We start from the raw sequence: 22938 nt of genomic DNA, 5'->3' as shown, positions 1-22938 counted from the left end.
GGAAATATTTCTCCCAGGTATTCAATAGAAATGTTTTTTTTCAAATTACTTTTTTTTATCTGTATTTAAAAAAGCTCTAGTCCTGATGTAATGCAATTATGTCAAATGTTCTTTTTGTCAGTGTTTATCATTTCAATTTGGGATGTATAATAGATGTTTATGTGACCGCTCTTCCTTTTTAATAAACTCTACATACAATCACATCAAGTGCAAAATACATTTCATGAAATGCGTTTGACACAAATAAAACTTTACAAATCTAATAAATGACATTCTACATTGTATCTTCAATACGTCTGCCCTTTTACAAAATAATTACAATCAACGTGTTTTAGACGGGTTCACAATAAGTTTAAAGAGCATTAATTTAATAAGGCAAAGCAGATCTTACAACCTACACACCAGGTTAACTGGTTAACTTTTTTTCCACTACACAACCTCTTTAAGCAGCAAATCCAAGTATTTCTTTACATATATTTAAAAAGAATCATGTGCATTTTGTCGCTTAACATCAACACAGGAAACATTTATGGTCAGTTCAAGCTGAAACATGGACCAGGGAGGCAGCAGTAGGACACATGTTTAACTGAAGAATCTGTACAGTTACAACCCCCCCAAAAACCAACACGATTAAAAGCAATGACCGGTACAGAGTGCAACAGGAATTATCTTCAACAGTCCAACTGCTGTACAGATGAGCAAATAACTGGCCTCTCTTTTCTGCTAAATACCCCCTTTTTGGGTCACATTAGCCATTATCTGGTGTAATGTAATTATGTCTGTGTGTGTGTCTAACAGTCAGGCAGAGCTTCTGCTTACAGAGCAGCGTTTCTCACAGTGGACGCTTTCATTTGTCATAGTGGGAAAAGGCCCAGCTGGTAATTATTAACAGTAACAATGACTCTGTTCCACTCAGGTGTGTAAGCAAACAATGCCGCTGAGGCGCTGTTGCACAATAGCAAGCCTAACTTGAACTAGAACACAGCCAGTGGATGAAATGCAGTTGTTCTAAAAGTGAGCTGTTACATTTATCAAACGTGCCCAGGTGTAGTGATTAATTTCCCAAAGCAGGGGAATAAAAACAAAACGAAAAAAACTGCTAGATTTTTATGACTTTTATTAGAGAATCCAAACTGGTAGATTTCAAGAACATATATATATATATATATATATATATATATATATATATATATATATATATATATATATATATATATTTTTTTTTTTTTACATATGTGAAAACAGGTGCACAAAGCCTTTTGTGGCTCCAGAGCGAGCTGTACTAAATCTTATAAACAGTTTCAAGTGAAGCTGGGTATCGAGCTAGAAAGAATTGAGTCTACTCGATCTCTGGAGCCTGCCTCTCGTCTGCGTGCGCCTAGCAACTCAAGGCTACGACAGCATAACCCACAAGAATCACTCAGAGAATGTTCGGTGTTCAAAGTGCATTGTGGGTAATGCACTCAGCAGCTGAGTGGGGAAAAAAAGGACGCTGGGCATCGTTCACTTATGTGTGTAGAAACATTTTTTGCCCATCCCACAAAATAAATGCACATGCCAAATAACTGTCAAATTCAATATCAGTAAATCTGAATCTAAATCAAAAGATCTTGTTTGCTGTTTGCTGTGCACATGTTTACCTTGGGGTGGTTCATGCAGAAAGAGGAGACACCTGCACCATTAAAGCAAACAAGCAGGAGAAATTCTAACTGAAGAATCTGAAAGAATATATAACAGTATAGAATAGTATATTATATACTAAGTGCAATAATCCTTTCTGTCATCGTTGTATTTTTACTCAGTTGTATATAGTATTTGTATTTGTATTCTATTTTTATCTTATTGTATATTTATTTTATTTTATTCTACTGTATATAGTATTTTATTTTATTCTATTCTGTACAGTTGTGTACTGTATTTATTCTTATTGTATTCTAATTTTTGCCTCATAACTTTTGCACTGTCCACTTCCTGCTGTGACAAAACAAATTTCCCACGTGTGGGACTAATAAAGGTTATCTTATCTTATCTTATTAAAAAAAAGGTTACTATTGGTGTTAATTTTGATGTACTTTCTTTAAATTTCCTTACCATCAGTTATTTAAATGCATAGGCATTTTTATTTGGAGATACACTGAAAATGCTGATCAATGAAACACACATACCAATGACTTGTATCATTGTTGCTTGTTACTTTGACTTACTGACGTGGACACCGACACCGTGTACCAGTAGCTGACTTTTTGGATAAACCTATAGCACTACTATATTTGTGCATGCTTTAAAACAACACTTAACAAAGTAAATAAAGGAATGTGAATGACTGTTTTAAAGCTGCATGTTAAAAAGGTGACACTCGTGCCTTTTATCTGTTCTTAGAAGCTAGGGCAAAAAAAAGTGGAAATGTAGAGTCGAATGGGGAAACTGGGACACGGACCTGCGCTGTTCAATTCTCAGTGCACGATAAGAAACTCATCTTCCCATGTTTATCAAATGCATGCATCCTGGAGGGTTGCAGTGGTCCTGAAAATTGCCAGATGAAAATGTTTTGTAATTGTGCTGTTGCCTGTGAGTAGCGGTCCGGCCACAGATTCTGTGGGGCAACTGACAACCTGTCAGAATGGTTTCATCATTCAGCTTTGGAAAACTTCTACTTCCGCTGCTTATTCCATAAATCTGATGGAATAAGATAAAAGACCATCTTACACTGTTTTCATTCTTTTGTCTAGAGCTGATTATAAAGGCATTAGAAGCTACAAAATGAACATAGAAAATATCACGAGGGCGGGAAAATGAATTGAAACTGGAAACACAAATCCTTTTGAGTTGAGACCTATAAAGAAAGGAACACAAAGTATAATGTTAGCAAAGAGATTCAAGACATAACTTCTGTGTCTTTTTTGAGTTTTGGAGTTTAGACATGGAAAAATGACAGCGCTGAGTAGAGGAGAAGTGCTTACATTATGATGTATGTTTAGCTTCGTAACACATTCGTTGTTTGGTTCACAGTGTTTCTAACGTGTCCTGATCATTCAAAGTGCCGTTTTTTGTTTCCTAAAATTTCAGAACATCTATATTAACATGCAAAAAGCTGATGTTGTTTATCTCTCTTAATCTTTCGACTTAAAGATGTCAAACTGTGTCTGTTCTTTGAATGACTGAGATTTAGTAACAATGAAAATAGACAGTTGTGTGTAATCTAAATGATTAAGCTTATTATAAAAGCTCTGCTACGTTTACATGAAACTGCTGATCGATCACAGTCAGCAGTCGCCAGCATCACTACGGGGGCAAATTTCACTGGTTGACTGGCCAGGTTGCACCCCTAGGTGTGTGTGGCTGCACTTAGCGCAGGTTTCCTTTTCACAGCTGAGAGGTTCGCTAGATAAGGATTTGGGGCAAAATATTGCATTGGTTTTTTTTGCAATTTGTACATCAGAAACTGATCAATAAATTATAGTTTCCTTACATAGCTTTGAGAGGTATTTGCAGAGAGTAAAGTTAAGACAAACTGAGAATACTGGAAAGTCTAATTGGTGCAAAGGTTTTGCAAAACATCAAAGCAGTTGTAAAGTGCATGCATGTAGAAATCTGAGTGGTGAAAATTTGCTGAAGTCCAGAATATAACAGAGAGGCATTCTTAAAAGCACTTAAAAGTGATTGTGAATGGCATTTCTCCTTATATATTCAGAGGCCCTCATTTTGCCCCTCATCCAAGAGGCTTTTTGAGTTATAGAACAACTGGTGGAGAGTCCAAGGTAATAAACCCCTACTGGGGCTGTCCCCCTTGAAGTGGACCTGAGGGGAATTGATCATATGAGTCATTAAATGAGCCAAGAAAAAAAAAAGCCACGGATCATTCCTGTCACTGGGGCGACAGGTGAAACCTTAGCGAGACTTTGCCCCACCCCATCATTATGTGAGTTATTGAGGGTACCAGAAGCAAAGTATGAATGGAGGTTGAAACACCTGTGAAGGGATCTCAAGATAGGTGGCTGATCGCTAGTGTCATAAACCAACACCTCTGTTCAACAGTGGACATTCATAGTGGGCATAGATGACCTGCTTTACTTCTCTCAAACCATCTGTCTTCTTTGCTAGTGTTCACATCCACACCAGTGTGAACACTGGCATCCTCAAAAGAGTATTCTTTCTCCTTTAAATGCAGGTGTACAGCTGGATCTTATGCTGCTCAGGTGGCTCTCCTATGCTGTACCAAGTGTTTGTGGAGTGGCTGTTTGGTTTCTCCTACGTCTGAGCACTCCTCACTGCATATGCTGTGTTGTTCAACCAGTGTTTGGTGTTTTCTCCTTGGAATGAACCAGGAAGTTCAGTTGCCTTCCTTTACACCTCTCAAGAGGATAACTTAAGAGGATCTTTCTCAGCCAAAAAAATAATTTGTTAACTGTTTTAAAGTAACGATAATCATTTGCTTTATTTTTGAGAGTGAGATGAAATATGTGTATCATTACCTTTAGAGGGACTGGTTGGATTTTTGATCTTTGTACAGTAAGGCTACCTGGTTTTATTTCTCGTATTCACTGGGCTGATCTAAGCTAAATAACGTTTGACTCCAGCTCTGTAGACGCTGCACAGATAACACTCTGATATTGTGTTTCTCCAGCTTCTCTGGGGAAAAAAATGAATGAAGCACCTCTTCACTTTAGAATTTAAATGGCTATAGCTTTCCTGGCACAGGCTATCTCGTAGCTTCCTTTGCACTTATGCACTGCTGTACCTCTTTTAAACTGTACTCTTCATTTAGAGTTTTTGCACTTATCGTATTAAATTCCATGAAACCATATCCATATAATGTTAAATATGCCAATGGGTGTTTTTAGAGCTATTGTAACCTTGAATTTTATTTTGAGTCGCTTTGTTTTTAGGAAAATTTACAAAGACAAAGTCTGCTTTAGTTGAGAAATTGTAATAACAGAATAGTTGTTTAATTAGGTTTCCTGCTGATGATTTACACAGAAAGAAGCAGAGGCACGAGTCAGAGTGACTGACAACTGAAGATCAGAAGCTGCAGATACTCCCGACAGACAAGATGTTTAATTTCAGATTTTCATTCTACCTGCCTAACTTACCTACTCTCATAACACATTTAGTTTTCTCCCCCTTATCCCATCTCTTTAGATTTACATGGAAAACATTTGATTTTTATTTAAAGAACACCAATTTAGTTGAATCAGACATTTACAAATGTAAAAAGGTCAACATATATATGTGTGTGTGTGTGTGAGTGTGTGTGTGTGTGTGTACATTTGCTGAACTATATAATAAATAAAAGGTTAAATAAAGTCATAATTATTTCTGGCAAAGTCAGCTTGTTTACATTTCTCCTCGTCTGTTTCCCAGGTAACGCCAATGCTTAGCCCAATGATCAGATCTTGAACTGACGTGACCCATCAGTTACACCTAAACAGCGACTGTGCTTTATGTTTTCATGATTCATCTGAAAAAGATGAAAACATGCTTCATATTTTCTCTTGTTGGCATTGATTAAGAGACAGCTGTGTTTTAAAAGATGGCTTTTATAGCTCTTTCTACAGTTTGTCTTACATTTATGTTTCCACTCACTCTAAAGACAGAAATGTGAAACTGAAAGAGGATATGAGGTTTGATCTACATGTCTTTGCTAATTGCAGATAATATTCCAAATTGCAAAATTAGTTAGAACAAAACAGATTACATGATTATAATCACTAACACATTTATTTTGACCATTAAACAGATCTAAGCTTCAGCCTTTTAAACTCTTTATTCTGTCTGAAGCAGGAAATCAAAGCAGTACGTCAGCTTTACCTGATTACATTCCGGGGTCTTAATCGTGCCAGAGTCTGCTAGTTGATATTTTCATTGAGACTACATAATACATTGTGATTGTACATCAGCTCCAGCGCTCCAGAAACTGGCAGATAAAGTTGAATTGTTTAACAATGTGATCACACCACAGCTGCCAACAGTTTTTAGACTTAATGAGATGTTTAATATCACAAATAAAGTGCTGTTTACCCTATCAATGGAGATCTATCACACCATCAACTACTCATCATTGTCAGTATATTTGCCAAAATGTTGAGCTACGGTAAGTAGCTCTGAAAAAACAAAACAAAAAAAGCCCCAAGAGCTAAAAAGCCCAACGTTCTTGGGTGAGATATCTGTGTACATTTTGTGTCTCTTCCTCTTGGTTGCATGGCACAGTCTACTTACAATTTATATGTGTATTCTGAAAGCCTTGTTCAAGCTACAGTAAAGCTGATAAACAACATCAGTCACACAGGGGATTAGTTACACACGGTGCACCCATCCCACTGCTTCTCTGCCTAATTCCAGCTCCAATCATTTGCATGCTGTGGAGTGTATGGAACTTACTGGACATCTTTGGTATGCGGATGGGACCGCTGCTGGTGCCATCGCCCCCTTCGGTCAGAGCTTTGATCTCAATGAGGTAGTCCTCTCCAGAGGGGATTTGCAGTTCCAAACTGGTCTTATTGGTTTCCAGTACAGTTGTCCTCTCATGCCAGTTCTGGCGATACACAACCTGGAGGACAAAATGCAATTCTTTAGTCATAACAGTGAGATATTAAACTTTTTTTACTCATCAACAGAAAAATTTGTAACTTCATTCAACGTATCAAACTAGTGTGTAAAAAAACACATTCAAATCCAAGAGTGCCGCACGATACTGTTGCTTCATCTTGGTTATACAATCCTATCTCTAGGAGGTAATGAATTCAAAATGCCACACGGCATGACAGGGATGATTTGGCTCGATGATTCAGGGACTTGAGAACAGCACCTCAGACGTCATTTTTGCACATTTATTTGTGTAGCTTCACCATCATTAAAACGCAGCAGAAAGTTTTATTTAGTCCTCCGAAAGAAACACAGTGTAGAGAGCCAAACTGCAAATTTAGTTAAAAAAAAGAAAAATATGCAAGAAATATTGACAGTATTGTCTTTGTGAAATCTTTACTCGAGTCGTGTCTGCAAAAGAGCCGGCTAAAGACTATGTACTATGTATGTGCGGCGGGTAAAATAAGTATTGAACAAGTCACCAGTTTTCTAAGTAAAAATGTTTCCAAAGGTGCTACTGACATGACAAGCTCATTGGATGACTATGATAACCCAGCCAATCCACACATGCAAACTCCTCTGTCTGAAATCAGGCGAGCAGCATCTGGTCATGACTGCTATATGGTGAAATGATGTTCTTTCTACTTCCACATTAATACCCCGACAGTGCTCACTGCAACCTGCAGTAGCTTAGAATTCTTCTGTAACCAATGCCCTCAATACGTTTTGCAACAATAAGGCTGCATAGGTCTGAGAGAGCTCATCATCATGAGGACGGTAAGCAGAGGACCCACTGGAGGATATCAGGCCCTCAACCCACTTTCATAAAGTTTCTGATTGTTTGGAGGTCATTGTGTAGGCCACCCTTGTAAAAGGAGGAGATACCAATGATAGTGATGGGTTAAGGACCTTCTATGGCCCTGCTCTAACTGCCTGTCTCCTTGAGACTGTGCCAAGAAAACTAGCAATAGCACATAATGATGTACTATCCTAGAGGTAGAGGAGTTGGACTACCTTTGTGTGTGTCTTGTATGTATATATATAAATCACAAACAGTGTGCTTTTCCACACAAAGTATGCAAAGTGGATCAAATATGATTCATCGTTTTACTGCTTAGAAAAACTTCATTCCTTTTGTGGCATGACGCCTTTCATTTTATCACCTGGAACAGATCTTTTAATTTTGAAAGGCCAGACAGGGCCAATCCATAATGTAACACTGGAGTGCTGAGGTCTATCTTTCCACTGCAATGAGAAAGCCATTTATTGAGATGACAGCTGCTGAGGCTCTATTTGTTTCCGCAGTTCTGGACTTTCTGCTGTTATTCTGACAAACTCACCTTGTATCCTGTCACCTCGGACTCATTCTCCATCGCTTTGACATGTTCCCAATTTAGAAAGATCTTAGAGTTGGTCAGTTTCCATTCAATACTCCCTGGAGGGTGACTTGGTGCTGCAAGACATGTAATTACAAAGACAGAAGATTTACAAATGAATGCGTGTCAGTGATCGTATTCTCTAAGCTAGTCTGCACGTAGCCCATTATGCATTTTACATCATATAGTCGTCAACCTTCAAGAGCAAACCGGAGAAAAATGAAGGTGCATGACCTTTGACTATCCACAGGAAATCAAACTACTTGATTAGAAATAAACACAGTGTAGGAAATCATTTGCAGTCTCATGTGCAGTCCTGTGTCCTAATATAGATGGCAATCTGTATAAGGATACTGATTATGCAGATTGGCTCTTTTCAGAATCTTACATGCAATGTAGGTGGATCATAATTTGTGATAACTACTGATTTATGAAGGCAGAAATGGTGCAGAGTGCAAAGTACAATTTCATTTGTTTCCTATGTTCGGCTTTGCATTGTGAGTTTTGAAATATTTCTTTTTCCTATCTATTATGTTAATAGTTACTATTGTTACTTAGATTTACAGTTATTTTATTTTATTGGGTTTATTTTGGTTTCATTTTATTTATTTTTTTATTATTTTGCTCACCTCATTTATATGTCATGTATCATATTTGTTGTGTTTAACCCTAAACCTGTGGCTGCTGTATTTTGACTGTCACCTAAGCATAGTGAAATAAATCTAAGGACCCACAGCCAAAAAAAAAAAAAAAAAATTGAAGTGGCGAGTTGCCTTCACACCTAAACAGAAACATTGATGTAGTCAGAGGTTAAAGTGGGATTTGGCAGGTAGAGGAACTCTAATATCAGTTGTAGTGGCTCAGCATGGGGAGAAGAAGAAGAAGAAGAATTAGTTTCTATTGAGAGCTCCAGTAGATTTTCTTTGTATACCAGCTGTGATCAGCTGACCTGCTACTGCTGCTCTGAGGTTTACTGGTCTTTGTGGATTTGCACAGCTGAATTGAACAGGATGTAGCCCAGTATTTCACAGCTATCTTGGCTGATTTCAGTTCTCTACACTGACAGTATACCGCATATAATGTTTTTATACTAGACAGTGGAAAGTGTGTGTAAAGGTGGAATACACTGCAGTAATATAGGCATTATCAGATTAAATTCTGATTAATGTACACTCTTTTTACACTTTTCTAACAGTGACCATGAACACCACAGCTTTATTATACATTCACCACGGTACAGAAAGCGAACCTGTTTTCATGCAACCTCTAAATAACACAAAGTTTGTATTAACCTCATTGTTCTTCAAGACGTTTCACAACAAAATAAATAAAAAAAAACTTCACACCATACAGATCCAATATCTGATGTGATAAACAAGGACATTAAATGTAAGCTTTAAATCTGCAGTTTATCAAATGCCTCTGAGTTGTCCTTACCTTTAAATCTAACCTCTCTTCTTCCTTTCTTTCCTCATCTCTCAGTAAAGTCACCGCACAGTCTTTTCTCTCCCTGTGAAATATAGCTGCTGTACCTTTAGCTAGCAGAAACTGTGCGGCAGACTGCATGCAACCAGTTTGTGTGTTTGCTGTTATTTGTTGAGCTGATAGGAACGTTGCATTTGAAATTACCTGCCACATTAAAAAACATTGTTCCCCTCAGGATTATCTTTTGTATCATTGTTCTTTTTATTTAGGCTCAAACTGATTCGATGTTTGAAGGCGCACAAAGCTGGGAAATAAGAACCTTATTTAAATGTGTTAAAGCTAAAGTAAGGAGGCTCTTTAGAAAATGTAAGCAGTAGAAAGTACAGATGTTTGTGTAAATATGTTCAAAGATAAAGTAAAAAGTTGTCAGTAACCTTACTTTGTTACTTCTCACCTCTGACCAAGGCAATTTTTAGCAAAGAGTTAGCTTTTCACCTTTCCTGTCAGCACACACTTGTTTAACCAGTATGTCCTCCACACTATTCTTACCAACATGGTCTCATTCTGGGGCATCACATGATGCCATTCTGTCACCTGCGTCACCTTTGATATACGCCATGAGATAACAGCCTTACAAATCCCTGAAAAGTCAGTATAAGAACATAGAAGAGATGCTGATAGTCAAGAGCCCAATGTGTCCAAACTGTTACATGTTTGAAGTTAAAACAGGTGTGACTTTAAAGGAGCTGAAAGATCCACTCTGAGTGTGCTTTTAATAAAAGCAGTCATGGAGAAAATGTACAATTTCCGTGTGGTACAAAAGTGCATTATAAAGTGTGGAGGATGTAATAGATTAAAGTTTCAGTTGTTCCATAATCAAATGAAGTTTTTACGACTGATAAACATTTTCCATGTTTGTCTATATTTAAGGGATAATAAGAAAGGACGGGCTTTTGAAATTAAGAGGCTCGAACCTGAAGATACTTTGAAGCTGAGCCTTTTATTGTCTTCAAAGACATGTTTGAATAGAAACCTGCACCGAACAGGGGCCTGCTCATCAGGTTATCTTTTAATGAACTACACTAACAGGAGGACTTGTGGACACATTGATATTGTATTATTGAAAGAATCGACCCAATCTTACAGCCTATAGTGATTTCTAATTTATTAACGGCTCTCTTTTGTTTTCACTCAGCTATCACACAGGAAACAAGTTTAGCAAAATTCTTAATTCTTTCATTTGGGTTTTTAGCTTAGTTTAATAGACAAAGGTACAAAACTTTTGACTTTATAATCAGAAAAAAAGTAACTTGTAAATTGGTGTTTGTGAAAAAGAAAATCAAAGAGTGTAAGAGAGGCAGCTGTGATGTAGGTGTATGTGTGAATGTTACCCTGAGGTGAGAAACAGCTGGAATAGCTGGAGGCTTCAGTAGTCTGGTAATTAACTGTAGGGGTGTTACCATAGAAATGTGACAGTATAGACGGCTTTCTTCCTGAAAAGATGGATTTGCTGCACAACTATTTGGGAGAATATGACTGGATGGGTATGAGTGAGTAAACAAGTACCACTTTTTATTGTGATTTAAAGTAAATTAAATCACAATAAAAGTTTAAATTCTTGAAAGGAATGCATCTACATTCATGCAATGCTTTAAATACATTTTGATTGTAGGGTTTAGGTTTATAAAAGAGGTATTCAAAAGCCCCTTATGGTAAAAAGCAGATATAAAATATCAGACATAATATAATATTGGGAAGATCTCCAGCTGGTCTCAATGAAGTGGTAATATATTTTTTGAATCTTAAAAAGTATTGAAAAAGTATTGAAAAAGTTTTTCTATGATGAACCACAAACCCTTAAATTTATATTCACAAATCTGACTGTGTATTTAATGATTATTAAGATTTTTTCCATACAATATTGCAAACTCTGATGGTAAATGTTACAATTAATGATTGTAAAGCTTTGTGATTTGACATCAATCTGATGCACTCATCAGAATATTTTTTTTTTGTTTCATGGAACAGGTAAAAAGCATGACGTTTAAGTATAAATACAGTACTTGCTTATATTTAAACATATTTATTTCAATATGGCCCCCTAACAGCATGTTGAAATACTATCCTAATATGATCTCAGTTTTAATATTCCTGCTATTAGAAGGATAATAATAGTGATATTATTGGTGTGAGTAATTACACAGTAACAGCTGAGACTGAGGTAAGTATTATCATCATTGGGCACATATCGAGTATGTCATGTCTAAACTCCATTAAACAGACTCAAACGTATTTTTTTAAAAAAAGAAAGACCCTCGAGTCAACATGAAAAAAGCGGTTAAAGTAAATAGATCCCAGTTTTGTGTGTGGACTCACGTGGTTTCTTGGTGGTGATATTAAAAGGTGTGCTGCAGGGTCCAAGTCCAGCACTGTTCTGGGCTCTGACTGAGATCAGATAAAGTGTGCTGCCCTTCAAGCCGGAGAGCAGAGCTGTGCAGTTGATAACCCTCACTCTGTCTGCTTCACTCTGCTCCAATCCTTCCTCCCAGAAGAGAACCTGGACCAAAGAGACATGAGTTACCACAGACCTCTGAGCATAGTGCCTACCTTTTCATTTTTTCCTTTTAAACTGTCAAGGTAGCCTGTTTCCACCCTGACTGGCCATTAAGATAGTCACATCATGATTATGAAGTAAAACATCCCGCACAATGTCATTTCAGAGTGCATATGCTGTAGATTCAAAGTGCATATGTATGTTTAAGCAGTACCAGCTGACATATAGTACAAAGGAACAGACCTATGGATAAGATACAGATATCAGGTTTAAAGGAGCATCACTTTAGTGCTTCCACTTTATCGACTTAGCTATTGTAAGTCTCCGAGCAGTCCAACACTACCAAATGATACTGTATCAGACAATCAGCAATATCACAAGCAGCAGTGAGAGTGAACAGTACCAGAGCTTGTCAGAATCTGTATTCACTGAGAGACTGTTTATGGCCCAAACACAAAACAGGAAAACCAGACAGGGAAATGTCAAACAGATGGTCTGAATGTAGGTACTTATTTAACTGAGTGCACACACGTTTTTGTTTTTTTTTAGGATCTTGCTTGGGAGAGGCAGATTAGCAATAGGGCCTGGAGTTGCTGATAACAGATGCATCTAGGGTGTTTTCTCCGACTGAATTTTAATTATAGAAGTCTTTTCAAACACTTGGGAAAAATCTCTGAAATACCTGAGCACAAGAAGTTCACAGTTCTTATAGCACCTCTGCAAAGAATCTAAACACTCACTCAAAGAGGGATCGAAGAAGGCTTAAGCTGTCTTGCTGAATCTTATGCTGTCTAATAGAGACAGTGACAGTGAAATATGTCATACCTGCAACACAAATTGTGGTTGTGTGTGGTAAACATGAACAGTAAGTGCTGCTGATTTTACATTATATTATACATTCCAATACTAGATAACCAAGCAGGACAGGTGCTGTTTGAAAAGGAAAGAGCTGTAACTACAAATTAGGACGGTGTACATCTTTCCTTATCTTAGTATGAAGTTAATTCATAAGAAGTGTCACATTGTATACGTGTGGAAATATCCATCCATCCATCCACTGGAGCACTAGTAGTGACACAGCAAATTTTTGGGAGTGGGGTGGGGGGTGTCACTACACTGATGCAATGCATTTCTATTGATGGCCTCACAATATTCTACTGATTTTGCAGTAACAAAAAAAACAAAAAAAAATCTAACAATGTGCCAAAATACAATGCCTATACTTTATATTATAAAGGTTTAAGATTAATGCAGCTTCAGGGTCTGAAAAGTGAAACCAATATGGAAGTGCCTGCATTCTTTCTATTGGCCTGTGGGGGTCGACTCCGCTGGTTGCAGAAGTAGATTGCTTGTATAATTATTTACATCATCAAAAATCTTCCTGATGAATTTATGGTTTAAAATATCCAGATATATTACCATTATGGGTAATTCTACTAACTGTATATTAGTATATTTAAGCTTTGTAAAAGTGTGCGGTTTGTCATTTGTGGGTTTTGTTTTTCTTTAACAAATAAAAGATGAACTGTAAAACTTTTTATGGTGCAACGCCGGGCAATTTGACCTGTGGGATCATGCCTATTTGGACACAAAGAAATGTACTATGCCCATTACTTATTCATGCGTACAGTCAGCATATAGGAGGTGCTGATCCTTCTGTCAAGCTGATGCTGGTACACATTTACAAGATCTCTTCCAGGTCAAGGTGATGGGAGCTTGGATATATCTTTGCCCTATACATCTCTCTTACAGACTGCTGACTTGTCTGTGAGACAGACTGTGTCCCATTGAACAAGAAACAAATATGTCTTCAAAGGTTTTGCTTGCACTTGACCACAACTTGAAGCAAATAAACATCCCAGTATCTAAAGCTGAGCGACCGTCATCCTCCTCTCAACCACGAGCTGCTTCAGAAGGAGCAGTACATCCCAAGAGCCTCACAACCACTACACTTCAGTGTGAGAGGCTGAAGTTGTGCTACCTCTGCTGGAAATATATGTTCTTTGGCTTGAATGCACACCAACAGTGCTTTGATTACTCCAAAAAAGTAATTATTACACAGAAATATTTTCTTAAAAGTAATCCAGTATGTTACTTAATTAAAGAAAGTAATTTGTTAAAATAATTGTTACATTACTTTAATGTTACTCTGTAAAATGACCTGAAAGGCACTGTCTCAAAATTACCATTAAACAGTATGGCTGCAGTCCCACACACCCTGATGAGGACACGCATATGATCTCTCTGTTAGTATTACACCACGGCTCTCTTAGTAGAACAAAAAGCCGACGTCACAAAGCAAAAAGAAAACGAGCACAAACTGCTCAGCCTGACTGCTCATCAGTTTGTTACCTGCTTACGTTCAGGTTCTGGCTGCTGGGCTGAGGTCGGCATTCACTCAATTTTAACGTTACCCTGGGTTCTCGGCTAGCTTAGCATTAGCATGTTGTCTGTTCTGGAAATCCATCCTATCACAAGATCCTACCTGTTGTTTCTGCGTATGAGCACAACATGAAATTAAGCACCAAACCGTCCTACCTTCGTGAATATGAGCTACAAGCATAGTCAAAGGAGCTTGCAAACAAAAGCGTCTGGACTTCTTTAAGTTACTTGAAGACGTTTCACCTCTCATCCGAGAAGCTTCTTCAGTTCTAAGGTCAAATGGTGGGGAGTCCCAGATTTAAACCTGGTGGGAGTATCCCCCCACAGAGGGACAAAAGGACCCCCTGATGACCCTCTAATCGCCTGAGCCAAGGTGTGAAACTGGGTGTGGGTCCCAATCAGCCAGGGTTTCGGGTGAGTTCATTGTGAAACCTGGCCTTATAGACATTGCAGTACTAAAATATTAAAAGAGAATGAAAGACACAATACAAGAGTCCCAAAGCAATGTGCGAATGGCTGTCTTTATCATGTTTATTGAAAAAGTAAGAGGAGTTTTAAGATTCAAACTATTTTCATCCTTCATCACTGTTGCAAAGTTTAATGTTTTACATAAAACTGAACTAAAAACAGAAATAAGTGGAAACTGTGTGGGGAATCATGTGAATTCCTGAGGTCAGATGGCCCAGGATGTGAGTGGGCGTTAAGGCGTCTGGGGAGGGAACTCAAAACTGGATTATAGATGGCAGACATTTGGTGTCGTAAACCACCGCCTCTGTTCAAAGATGGTCGCTCACAGTGGACATAGATGGCTTCTTTCACTCCTCTTTCAAACCATCTGTCCTCTCTGTCCAAAATGTGAACATTGGCATCCTCGAAAGAGTGTCCTTTATCCTTAAGATGCAGGTGGACTGCTGAGTCTGGGGGGATACTCCCACTAGGTTTAAATCTGGGACACCCCACATTTGACCTTAGAACTGAAGAAGCTTCTTGGATGAGAGGTGAAACGTCTTCAAGCAACTTAAAGAAGTCTAGACGCTTTTCTTTGCAAGCTCCTTTGACTACAATGACCTGGATGACTGAGAACCTTCACAGACAACTTCAAGCATACTTCGACGGGTAAAATTAAGTGGCAAACCGTCCTATCTTTATGAATATGAGCCAGAAGCATACTCTGATAGGTAAAGTTGCAAACCGTCCTACCTACTTAAAATTTATGCTGGAATTATTGTGTGACAGTAGAAATGTGCATAAACTATGTACAGTTGGACGGTTTTCCAAAGTAGAACCGGTGCTTGCAGAGAGGCAAAGTTGTTACAGTATAATGTTGTTGTTTCGAATGAAGCTCTTAGAAAACCAGCACACCGCAGACCACGGCCTCTCTGTGTGAGGATCTAAACGTATTCTACGCTAGATTCGACACAGCGAACACCACGAGACCGGACAGTGTGCACACCGCAGATGACGTCAGTACGCACACTGTGTCTGAGGAGGATGTGCGGAAGTGCTTCAGGAAGGTGAACGCACGCAAAGCTACTGGTCCGGACGGGATTCCCGGCCGCGTCCTCAAGTCATGCGCGGCTCAGCTGGTTGGAGTGTTCACGCACATCTTCAACCTTTCCCTCTCTCTGTCTGTAGTCCCAGCCTGCTTCAAAATGGCCACCGTCGTCCCTGTACCCAAATCCTCCACCATCTCCTCATTGAACGACTGGCGACCTGTAGCCCTGACCCCCATTGTAAGCAAATGCTTCGAGAAGCTGGTCAGGGACTTCATCTGCTCTGCACTACCCGACTCACTGGACCCTCTACAGTTCGCATACCGCCAAAACAGGTCCACTGATGATGCCATAGCCCTGACACTACACACTGCCCTGTCACACCTGGAGAAGAGAGACACATATGTGAGAATGCCGTTTGTAGATTACAGCTCAGCATTCAATACCATCGTTCCCTCAAAGCTGGACAGGAAACTGCAGGATCTAGGACTGAGCAGCTCCCTCTGCAGCTGGATCCTTAGCTTCCTGTCTGACAGACGCCAGGTGGTCAGACTGGGCAGCATCACCTCATCCCCCATCACACTGAACACTGGTGCTCCACAGGGGTGTGTACACAGCAAATCCAGCATGTCCAAATTAACACTGTCGGATTTGATTTCAACACTATTAAAGTGTCTATATGGGTCCACACCATCCATCCATCCATCCATCCATCCATTCGCTTCCGCTTATCCTTTTCAGGGTCGCGGGGGGTGCTGGAGCCTATCCCAGCTGTCATAGGGCGAAAGGCGGGGTACACCCTGGACAGGTCGCCAGTCTGTCTGCAGTCTGCAGGGCTAACACATAGGGACAGACAACCATTCACACTCACATTCACTCGCACATTCACACCTAGTGACAATTTAGATTAATCAATTAACCTATCCCCACAAGCTGCATGTCTTTGGACGGTGGGAGGAAGCCGGAGTACCCGGAGAGAACCCACGCAAACACGGGGAGAACATGCAAACTCCACACAGAAAGACCCTGGCCTGATGGTGGAATTGAACTCAGGACCTTCTTGCTGTGCGGCAACAGTGCTAACCACCGTGCCACCGTGCTGCCCAGGATATGAGGAGGATGTGCGGTCCACACCAGAGAGTGTTAATTTAACTCTTTTTGGAGAGTTGGTACGTTAACTCTGATTTAGTGTTAAACACCAAATCTGTCTGGAGTTGATAATTTAACACTTGGTGTTAAGAGTTTATATATTAACTCTCAAAGAGTATTTTAGTTTAACTACGTAAGCGTTATCTTCTAATTCATTCTAAAAAGCGGGGATTTTACTGTTCTGAACTTCTAGAAATTTCTTTTGGAAATAAACATTTACTAAAAAGATGCAATGGTTTTTGAAAAACATTTATTCTGAACTGTGCACCACAATTTCAAAACATTTTCTGAAAGATGTAACAGTATACATGTTCTCACTTTCATTAGAATTTTGTTTATCAAAAGGTCTGACATAGGTGAGCTGGTAAATGCAAATAACAGCATTCTCATCACTTATTTCTTCAATACAATATGCATGTCCTTCATTCATCCCTTTGTGGAACTTCAACGCACTTCTGCTCTCCCCCATATTTCATCTTCACAAGCATATCCTGTGCGGAGATCGAATAAAAATTAGTTGACACTAAATAATGGCACAAATAATCCAGTAAACAATTGCAGCACAGTAAAAAAAAAAAGGAATCCTTTTTGAGCCATTACTTGTGTAAAGTATTTTCCCAAAAGACAAGGACACAGGCAACAGGTAATACTGAACTAAATGTAAAACCTCAACCTTTTTCATTTTTACCTAAACCGTGTGCACAAAACTCTGGAGGGATCTATGCTAACGTAGAACCCAGTCAGGACGTCTGCTACTGCTGTTTGCTCGTTTTTTGTTAATTTTTTTATGGGCGATCGTTTTCAGGCTTCAAGTAGCACCATTATACCAACATTTCACATTCTAGACATTGTTTTAGGTGTATTTGACCAAAAATGTGACTGAAAATTCACATGCAAGCTTTTTTCAAGGCTGTGATATTTGCCCGCAAACAATACCTTTCAGCTAGCTAAAACAGAATGTTATGCTATCACTGAGCAACATGGCTAATGCCTTTCACACAGCTTTGTCTCAACTCCAAAGAGCCACAGAAGTAAAAGCTAATAACAATTGAAACAATCTTTGAAAAAATGACTTACCAAGCATGGCAAACAACTCAAATATGTAGAGCAAAATGTTCTGAAACGGCTTCACTTCAGCTTCGATTGGAGCCGTGCTGAGGGCGGAGTCTGTGAATTTACTCTGTTGGTGTCATAGCCCCTCTAGGAGTTCAGAGTTAAGAGGTCAAGAGTTAATGTTTCCATTGTAACACCTCCAGATTTGACAGAGAAACACTCATTTTTAACACTCGATTTTAACTACTATCATTTTACACCTCAGAGTTACATTAAAAGAATGTGACTCTACTTAGAGTAAAATTAACTCTACTTTTGCAAGGAGACTATTAAAACCAAAAAATTTAACACTTTTGAATTTGCTGTGTACTGAGCCCTCTCCTGTACTCACTCTACACCTACGACTGTACAGCCACTAACAACTCCAACATCATTGTGAAGTTTGCGGACGACACTACAGTGGTGGGTCTTATCACCAATGGTGATGAGACGGCTTACAGGGAGGAGGTCAGCGCCCTGACCCACTGGTGTCAAGACAACCATCTCACCCTCAACGTCGCAAAGACAAAGGAGTTGATAGTGGACTTCCGGAGGTGCAGAGAAGTACACACCCCCATCACCATCAACGGCGCTGCTGTGGAGAGAGTGAGCAGCTTCCGGTTCCTTGGTGTACATCTGGCTGAGGATCTTACGTGGTCAGTACACATAAACAAAACAGTGAAGAAGGCGCAACAGCGCCTCTTCTTTCTCAGGAGACTGAAAAGATTCGGCATGAGCCCCCGCATCCTCAGGACCTTCTATCACTGTGCCATTGAGAGCATCCTCACTGGATGCATCACCACCTGGTATGGCAACAGCACCGCCTACAACCACAAAGTTCTCCAGCGAGTAGTGCGGTGCTCTGAACGGATAATTGGAGGTGAGCTTCCCTCCCTCCAAGACATCTACAGGAAGCGCTGCCTGAGGAAAGCGGGGAGGATCATCAAGGACTCCAGTCACCCCAGCCATAAACTGTTCAGACTGCTTCCATCAGGAAGGAGGTTCTGCAGCATCCGGTCCCGTACCAGCAGACTGAGAGACAGCTTTTTCCATCAGGCCATCAGACTGCTGAACACGTCACAGACACCTCACCTCCACTACTGGAACTTCAACATTATGCACTCCATACTGTACAGTAATGCCACCGTTTTGCACATATCTCAACTCTGTATATTTTTATATATTTTATTTATTGTTGACTCTATTTAATTTGTAAAATATGTGTATACACACACACACACACACACACACACACACACACACGTAGAAAAACACTTAGTATACACATCCAGAATTTTTTTTTTTTTTTTTGCATATACTATTATATATTGTACATATATTTATTAGTTTCAGATTTAGCCATTCGTATATTTTGCCTGTTTATGTTATTGTATTTTGCACAACTCTGTTGCTTGTGAAGCTCGCACACAAGAATTTCACTCGCATGTGCTGTACCAATGTACCTGCACATGTGATGTGACAATAAAAGTGATTTGATTTGATTTGATAGGTTCTGTGATGATCAATAGCCCCTTATCACAGTTGGCATGTTGACCTTTCACAGTAGGAAGGAGCAGGTGCTAATGAACTTAAAGATCTAATATTAAAGTGTAGACACGACAATATGACGGGGATTCAGCATACACAGAGCCCTTTAGCTGAAGCAGCTTTATGGGATTTTGCCATTTGTTCACCATGTATTCACTTTTTCATGTATTTACTTTTATTTACCTTTTGTATGCCATCATAGTTTTAATGATGATGACTATCATTATTAAAAGCATGTTTTGGCATTTTTCAACTTTTGATTGGCAATCATGGAGTTTGCTGAGTTTTTTATTTTTTTATTTTAGGCATTTAACATCTAGAGCTGTAATTTGGACTTGTGCACTCAGACAGTGAAGGCGTGACCAAGTGCTCCTGCTATTTTGGTTCATGCAGCTGAAGCAGGGCTGGACAAAAGTTTGGGTGGAATGGAAGACAAATTGAAGGGTGTGATGATGACTCATTAGCCTCTCAGTCAGTCACATTTCTGCTCTCGTACCTTTCAAACTGCTGTTCCAATCAGAAAGGCATAAGAAGAAAATGTTGCTTGGGACTGACCTCAAGTACAAAATGGTGTTGTATAGAAGTGCAGTTAGGTAAGAAGTGATTGTTCTGAATTTTTGGCATACAAATTTAGAGGTACATTTCCTCATCTTATTTTAATGGTTTCTAAGTATTTCTTTAAAGGGGCACATAGAAACCACTTTTCTTTAGCAAAAAGACTGACTTGAAGTGTAGTTGTCATCCTCTAAGCAGACATATAAGATGGCACTTCACTGAAATCAAAGACACTGCTAACATAAGTAGTATTTGTCACCTAACATACATGGAGGGCTCTTTATGTGTGATAGACTGGCAGCTGGTTGTTCCGCTTCAAGACTTGGCCATAAAAACACTAGTTTTTAGTTCACTTCTATTGGGGTTTCTCCTTATTAACCTGACTCCTTAGTTCCCCATCAGTACAAACCTTTGATAAAATAACTCTGAGGAAAGTGCTGCATTTTGGCACCGTGTACGAACAGGATAATATGAATGTGCAAAGCTCTCCAGCTTCACTCCCCCTCTTCCCTCTTTGGCTGTAAAGAGGAACTTGCTGTGGGAGGAACGGGTATCCTCTTCTGGGAGATTAAAGAGCAACTTCAGATGGAGGTTATTTCTGGAATTCCTCCAGAGGACAACAGGTAAAAAGTTTTTAGGCCAATCCAACTATTTTCTGGGACTCTGGAAAAGTAGATGCTTCACTTAATGTCACTATGGTACTTGCAATAAAGACACTTTATTTAAAGCCTGTGAATAAAAGACTACCATCATTTAGTTACTGCCTGATTTTCAAAGAGCAATGATGTGACTTTTCTTTATATGCACCCAATTCAAATTTATATTCACAGTGCTTAGTTAAGGAAGTGCATAATTGCCCTGGAGTTTACAATAATATAGAAGTAAAGGAGCTCTGATGCTACCCAGCAGGTGTAGGATTCACATAATGTCTACACATTATAAAACCAGCACATTAGCAGAGAACAAGCTACAGCTTGCATTCAGTCTCTTGGGACACGTAACAGTGACATGTAATGGAAAACATTTGACTTGAAGTGTAAAAAATACTGAAAAAACACAGATGAAAGGCCTCCTATGTAGCAACACAGCTGCTAGACTCAGCCACACTGGATGATGCTTTCAAAGCCTGGAGACGCGGTTCCTGTAATAACTCCGCAGACAGGGAGGCTGAAGACACACGAACCAAGCAGATCTCTGTCTGTGCATCTGCACTGCTGATTTAAAGAAAGTGGCTCTAATTTCTAATTTTTGTTAGATAAACATTTTGTTAGGTTCACATAATGACTTGTATGTGATCAGCTAACAAATAGTTGTTATCATTTTGCATATCTCCTCACCTCTTTACAGCTTATTCTTGTCGTTTTACCCACTTTACTTACTGGTTTAACCACACCACCACCAAACGTGTTCACACCAGACGGCAGACACAAATACTCACTAACATGTAACAGTAGTCCAGCATGCAATAGAATGAATTACATGTTGGTGGTAAAGAACAAAACACAGCTAATAAAGAGTGAATCTAGTTAGCACACAACAGCTAATTTATTAGCTCCACCTAGCTAAACATAATGCAATCTATACTATTTAATGTAAATGTTACTTTGTAAAAAAATATTTCAGAGACCTTTTGATATACTTTTGGCTGCTCACTTACTTCAGATGGCACAGTTTTTACACTGGTTGCCCTTCCTGACACAAACCCTACCATTTATCTTGCGCTGGTGACCCCCTGAGTCTGGGTTTGTGTCTCCTCCTCCTGTTGTCAAATTGGGTAATTAACATATATACCATGGGGTCACAAGACTTCTTGATACAAATGTGCTAAACCCTAAAAAATTTATTCATAGGTGTTTCTCTTATTTAGTCCAGCCTCACTGATTTAAACAGGATGGTAAACAGAATTTAAACAGAAGTATCTTTTAGGTGTAACATAACTGATTTAAGCAGCACCACAAACTTTAAACAGATTACACGAAGCCCCTCACTGAATTATAAGAGCACCTGAATATTATGACCTTTATCCAGGGGTAATTTCTAGCAACTACAACTGTTGTTTTAGACCACATTAGCTTTAGCACAGTGCTCCTAATACACTGGCAACTGAGTGTGAGTGATAATAATGTGTCAAGTCCAAAAAAGATTGCAATTGCAATGTGTGTAAGTGTTGTTGCCCTGAGCATTGAAAGGCCGTGGCAGCCCATGGTCTGACCAGCACCAACCAGTAACAAGGCAATAGGATGTATCAGTATAATAACAGTAATGCCACTATGACATTAATAGGCCCCTGGTGCAATCCCACTTTAATTCCCAGTAACCTGAAATAAGCAGAACAACCCACTGCCACTCCAAAGCCATAATAATTTAAACCATAAATTTTCCTCTGGAACGCTGTTGTAGCACAGCCAAAATTAGACTCCAGAGGGGTTTGTACCCAAATGTACAGACTTTAGGTAAGCACTTGAAAACAAAAGAAACTTTATCGTCCACATGAAGTCAAACCCTAGAAATGCAGGTGGGAAAAGTGCATGTAGTTTTCAGTCAAATGCATGCACATATTTTTCCACCATCAGCTGCTGTTTTTTTCTCAGTCTAATCAGAAGATTTCTGACCTGACCTGTTACTTCAACCAATCCATGAGTTCCAACTGAGCAGATTTCAGTTGTAACCTTTTATATAGTTCTGAAAGTAAATAACAACACAAACATAAAATAATTCAGTTCCTTAAAGGAAATTCCACTGTGTGATGATCCAAAGTATAAGAAGCTGTATTTACTGTATA

The 22938-nt window shown here is 39.1% G+C and overlaps 1 protein-coding gene across 4 annotated transcripts in view; it reads right to left on the bottom strand.

Annotated features, from left to right (window-relative positions):
* Positions 1–22938, bottom strand: part of cntn6 (contactin 6) — a 237776-nt gene that overhangs the window by 103314 nt on the left and 111524 nt on the right. For 2 of the 4 annotated variants that reach the window (XM_026168939.1, XM_026168941.1), the window contains 3 exons: positions 11760–11940; positions 7923–8035; positions 5697–6547 (listed from right to left, as the gene is read on the bottom strand). In XM_026168939.1, the coding sequence (XP_026024724.1) occupies positions 6275–6547; positions 7923–8035; positions 11760–11940 (567 nt within the window). In that variant the 3' untranslated portion in view covers positions 5697–6274. Of the gene's footprint in view, positions 1–1999; positions 2834–5696; positions 6548–7922; positions 8036–11759; positions 11941–22938 lie in introns of those variants that run through there. The other 2 variants (XM_026168942.1, XM_026168943.1) reach the window with 2 other exon arrangements.

The sequence above is a fragment of the Astatotilapia calliptera genome, chromosome 5 (genome assembly GCF_900246225.1).
Source record: "Astatotilapia calliptera chromosome 5, fAstCal1.2, whole genome shotgun sequence".
NCBI classification, from domain to species: Eukaryota; Metazoa; Chordata; class Actinopteri; order Cichliformes; family Cichlidae; genus Astatotilapia; species Astatotilapia calliptera.
This window is presented reverse-complemented; position numbering and strand designations above follow the sequence as displayed.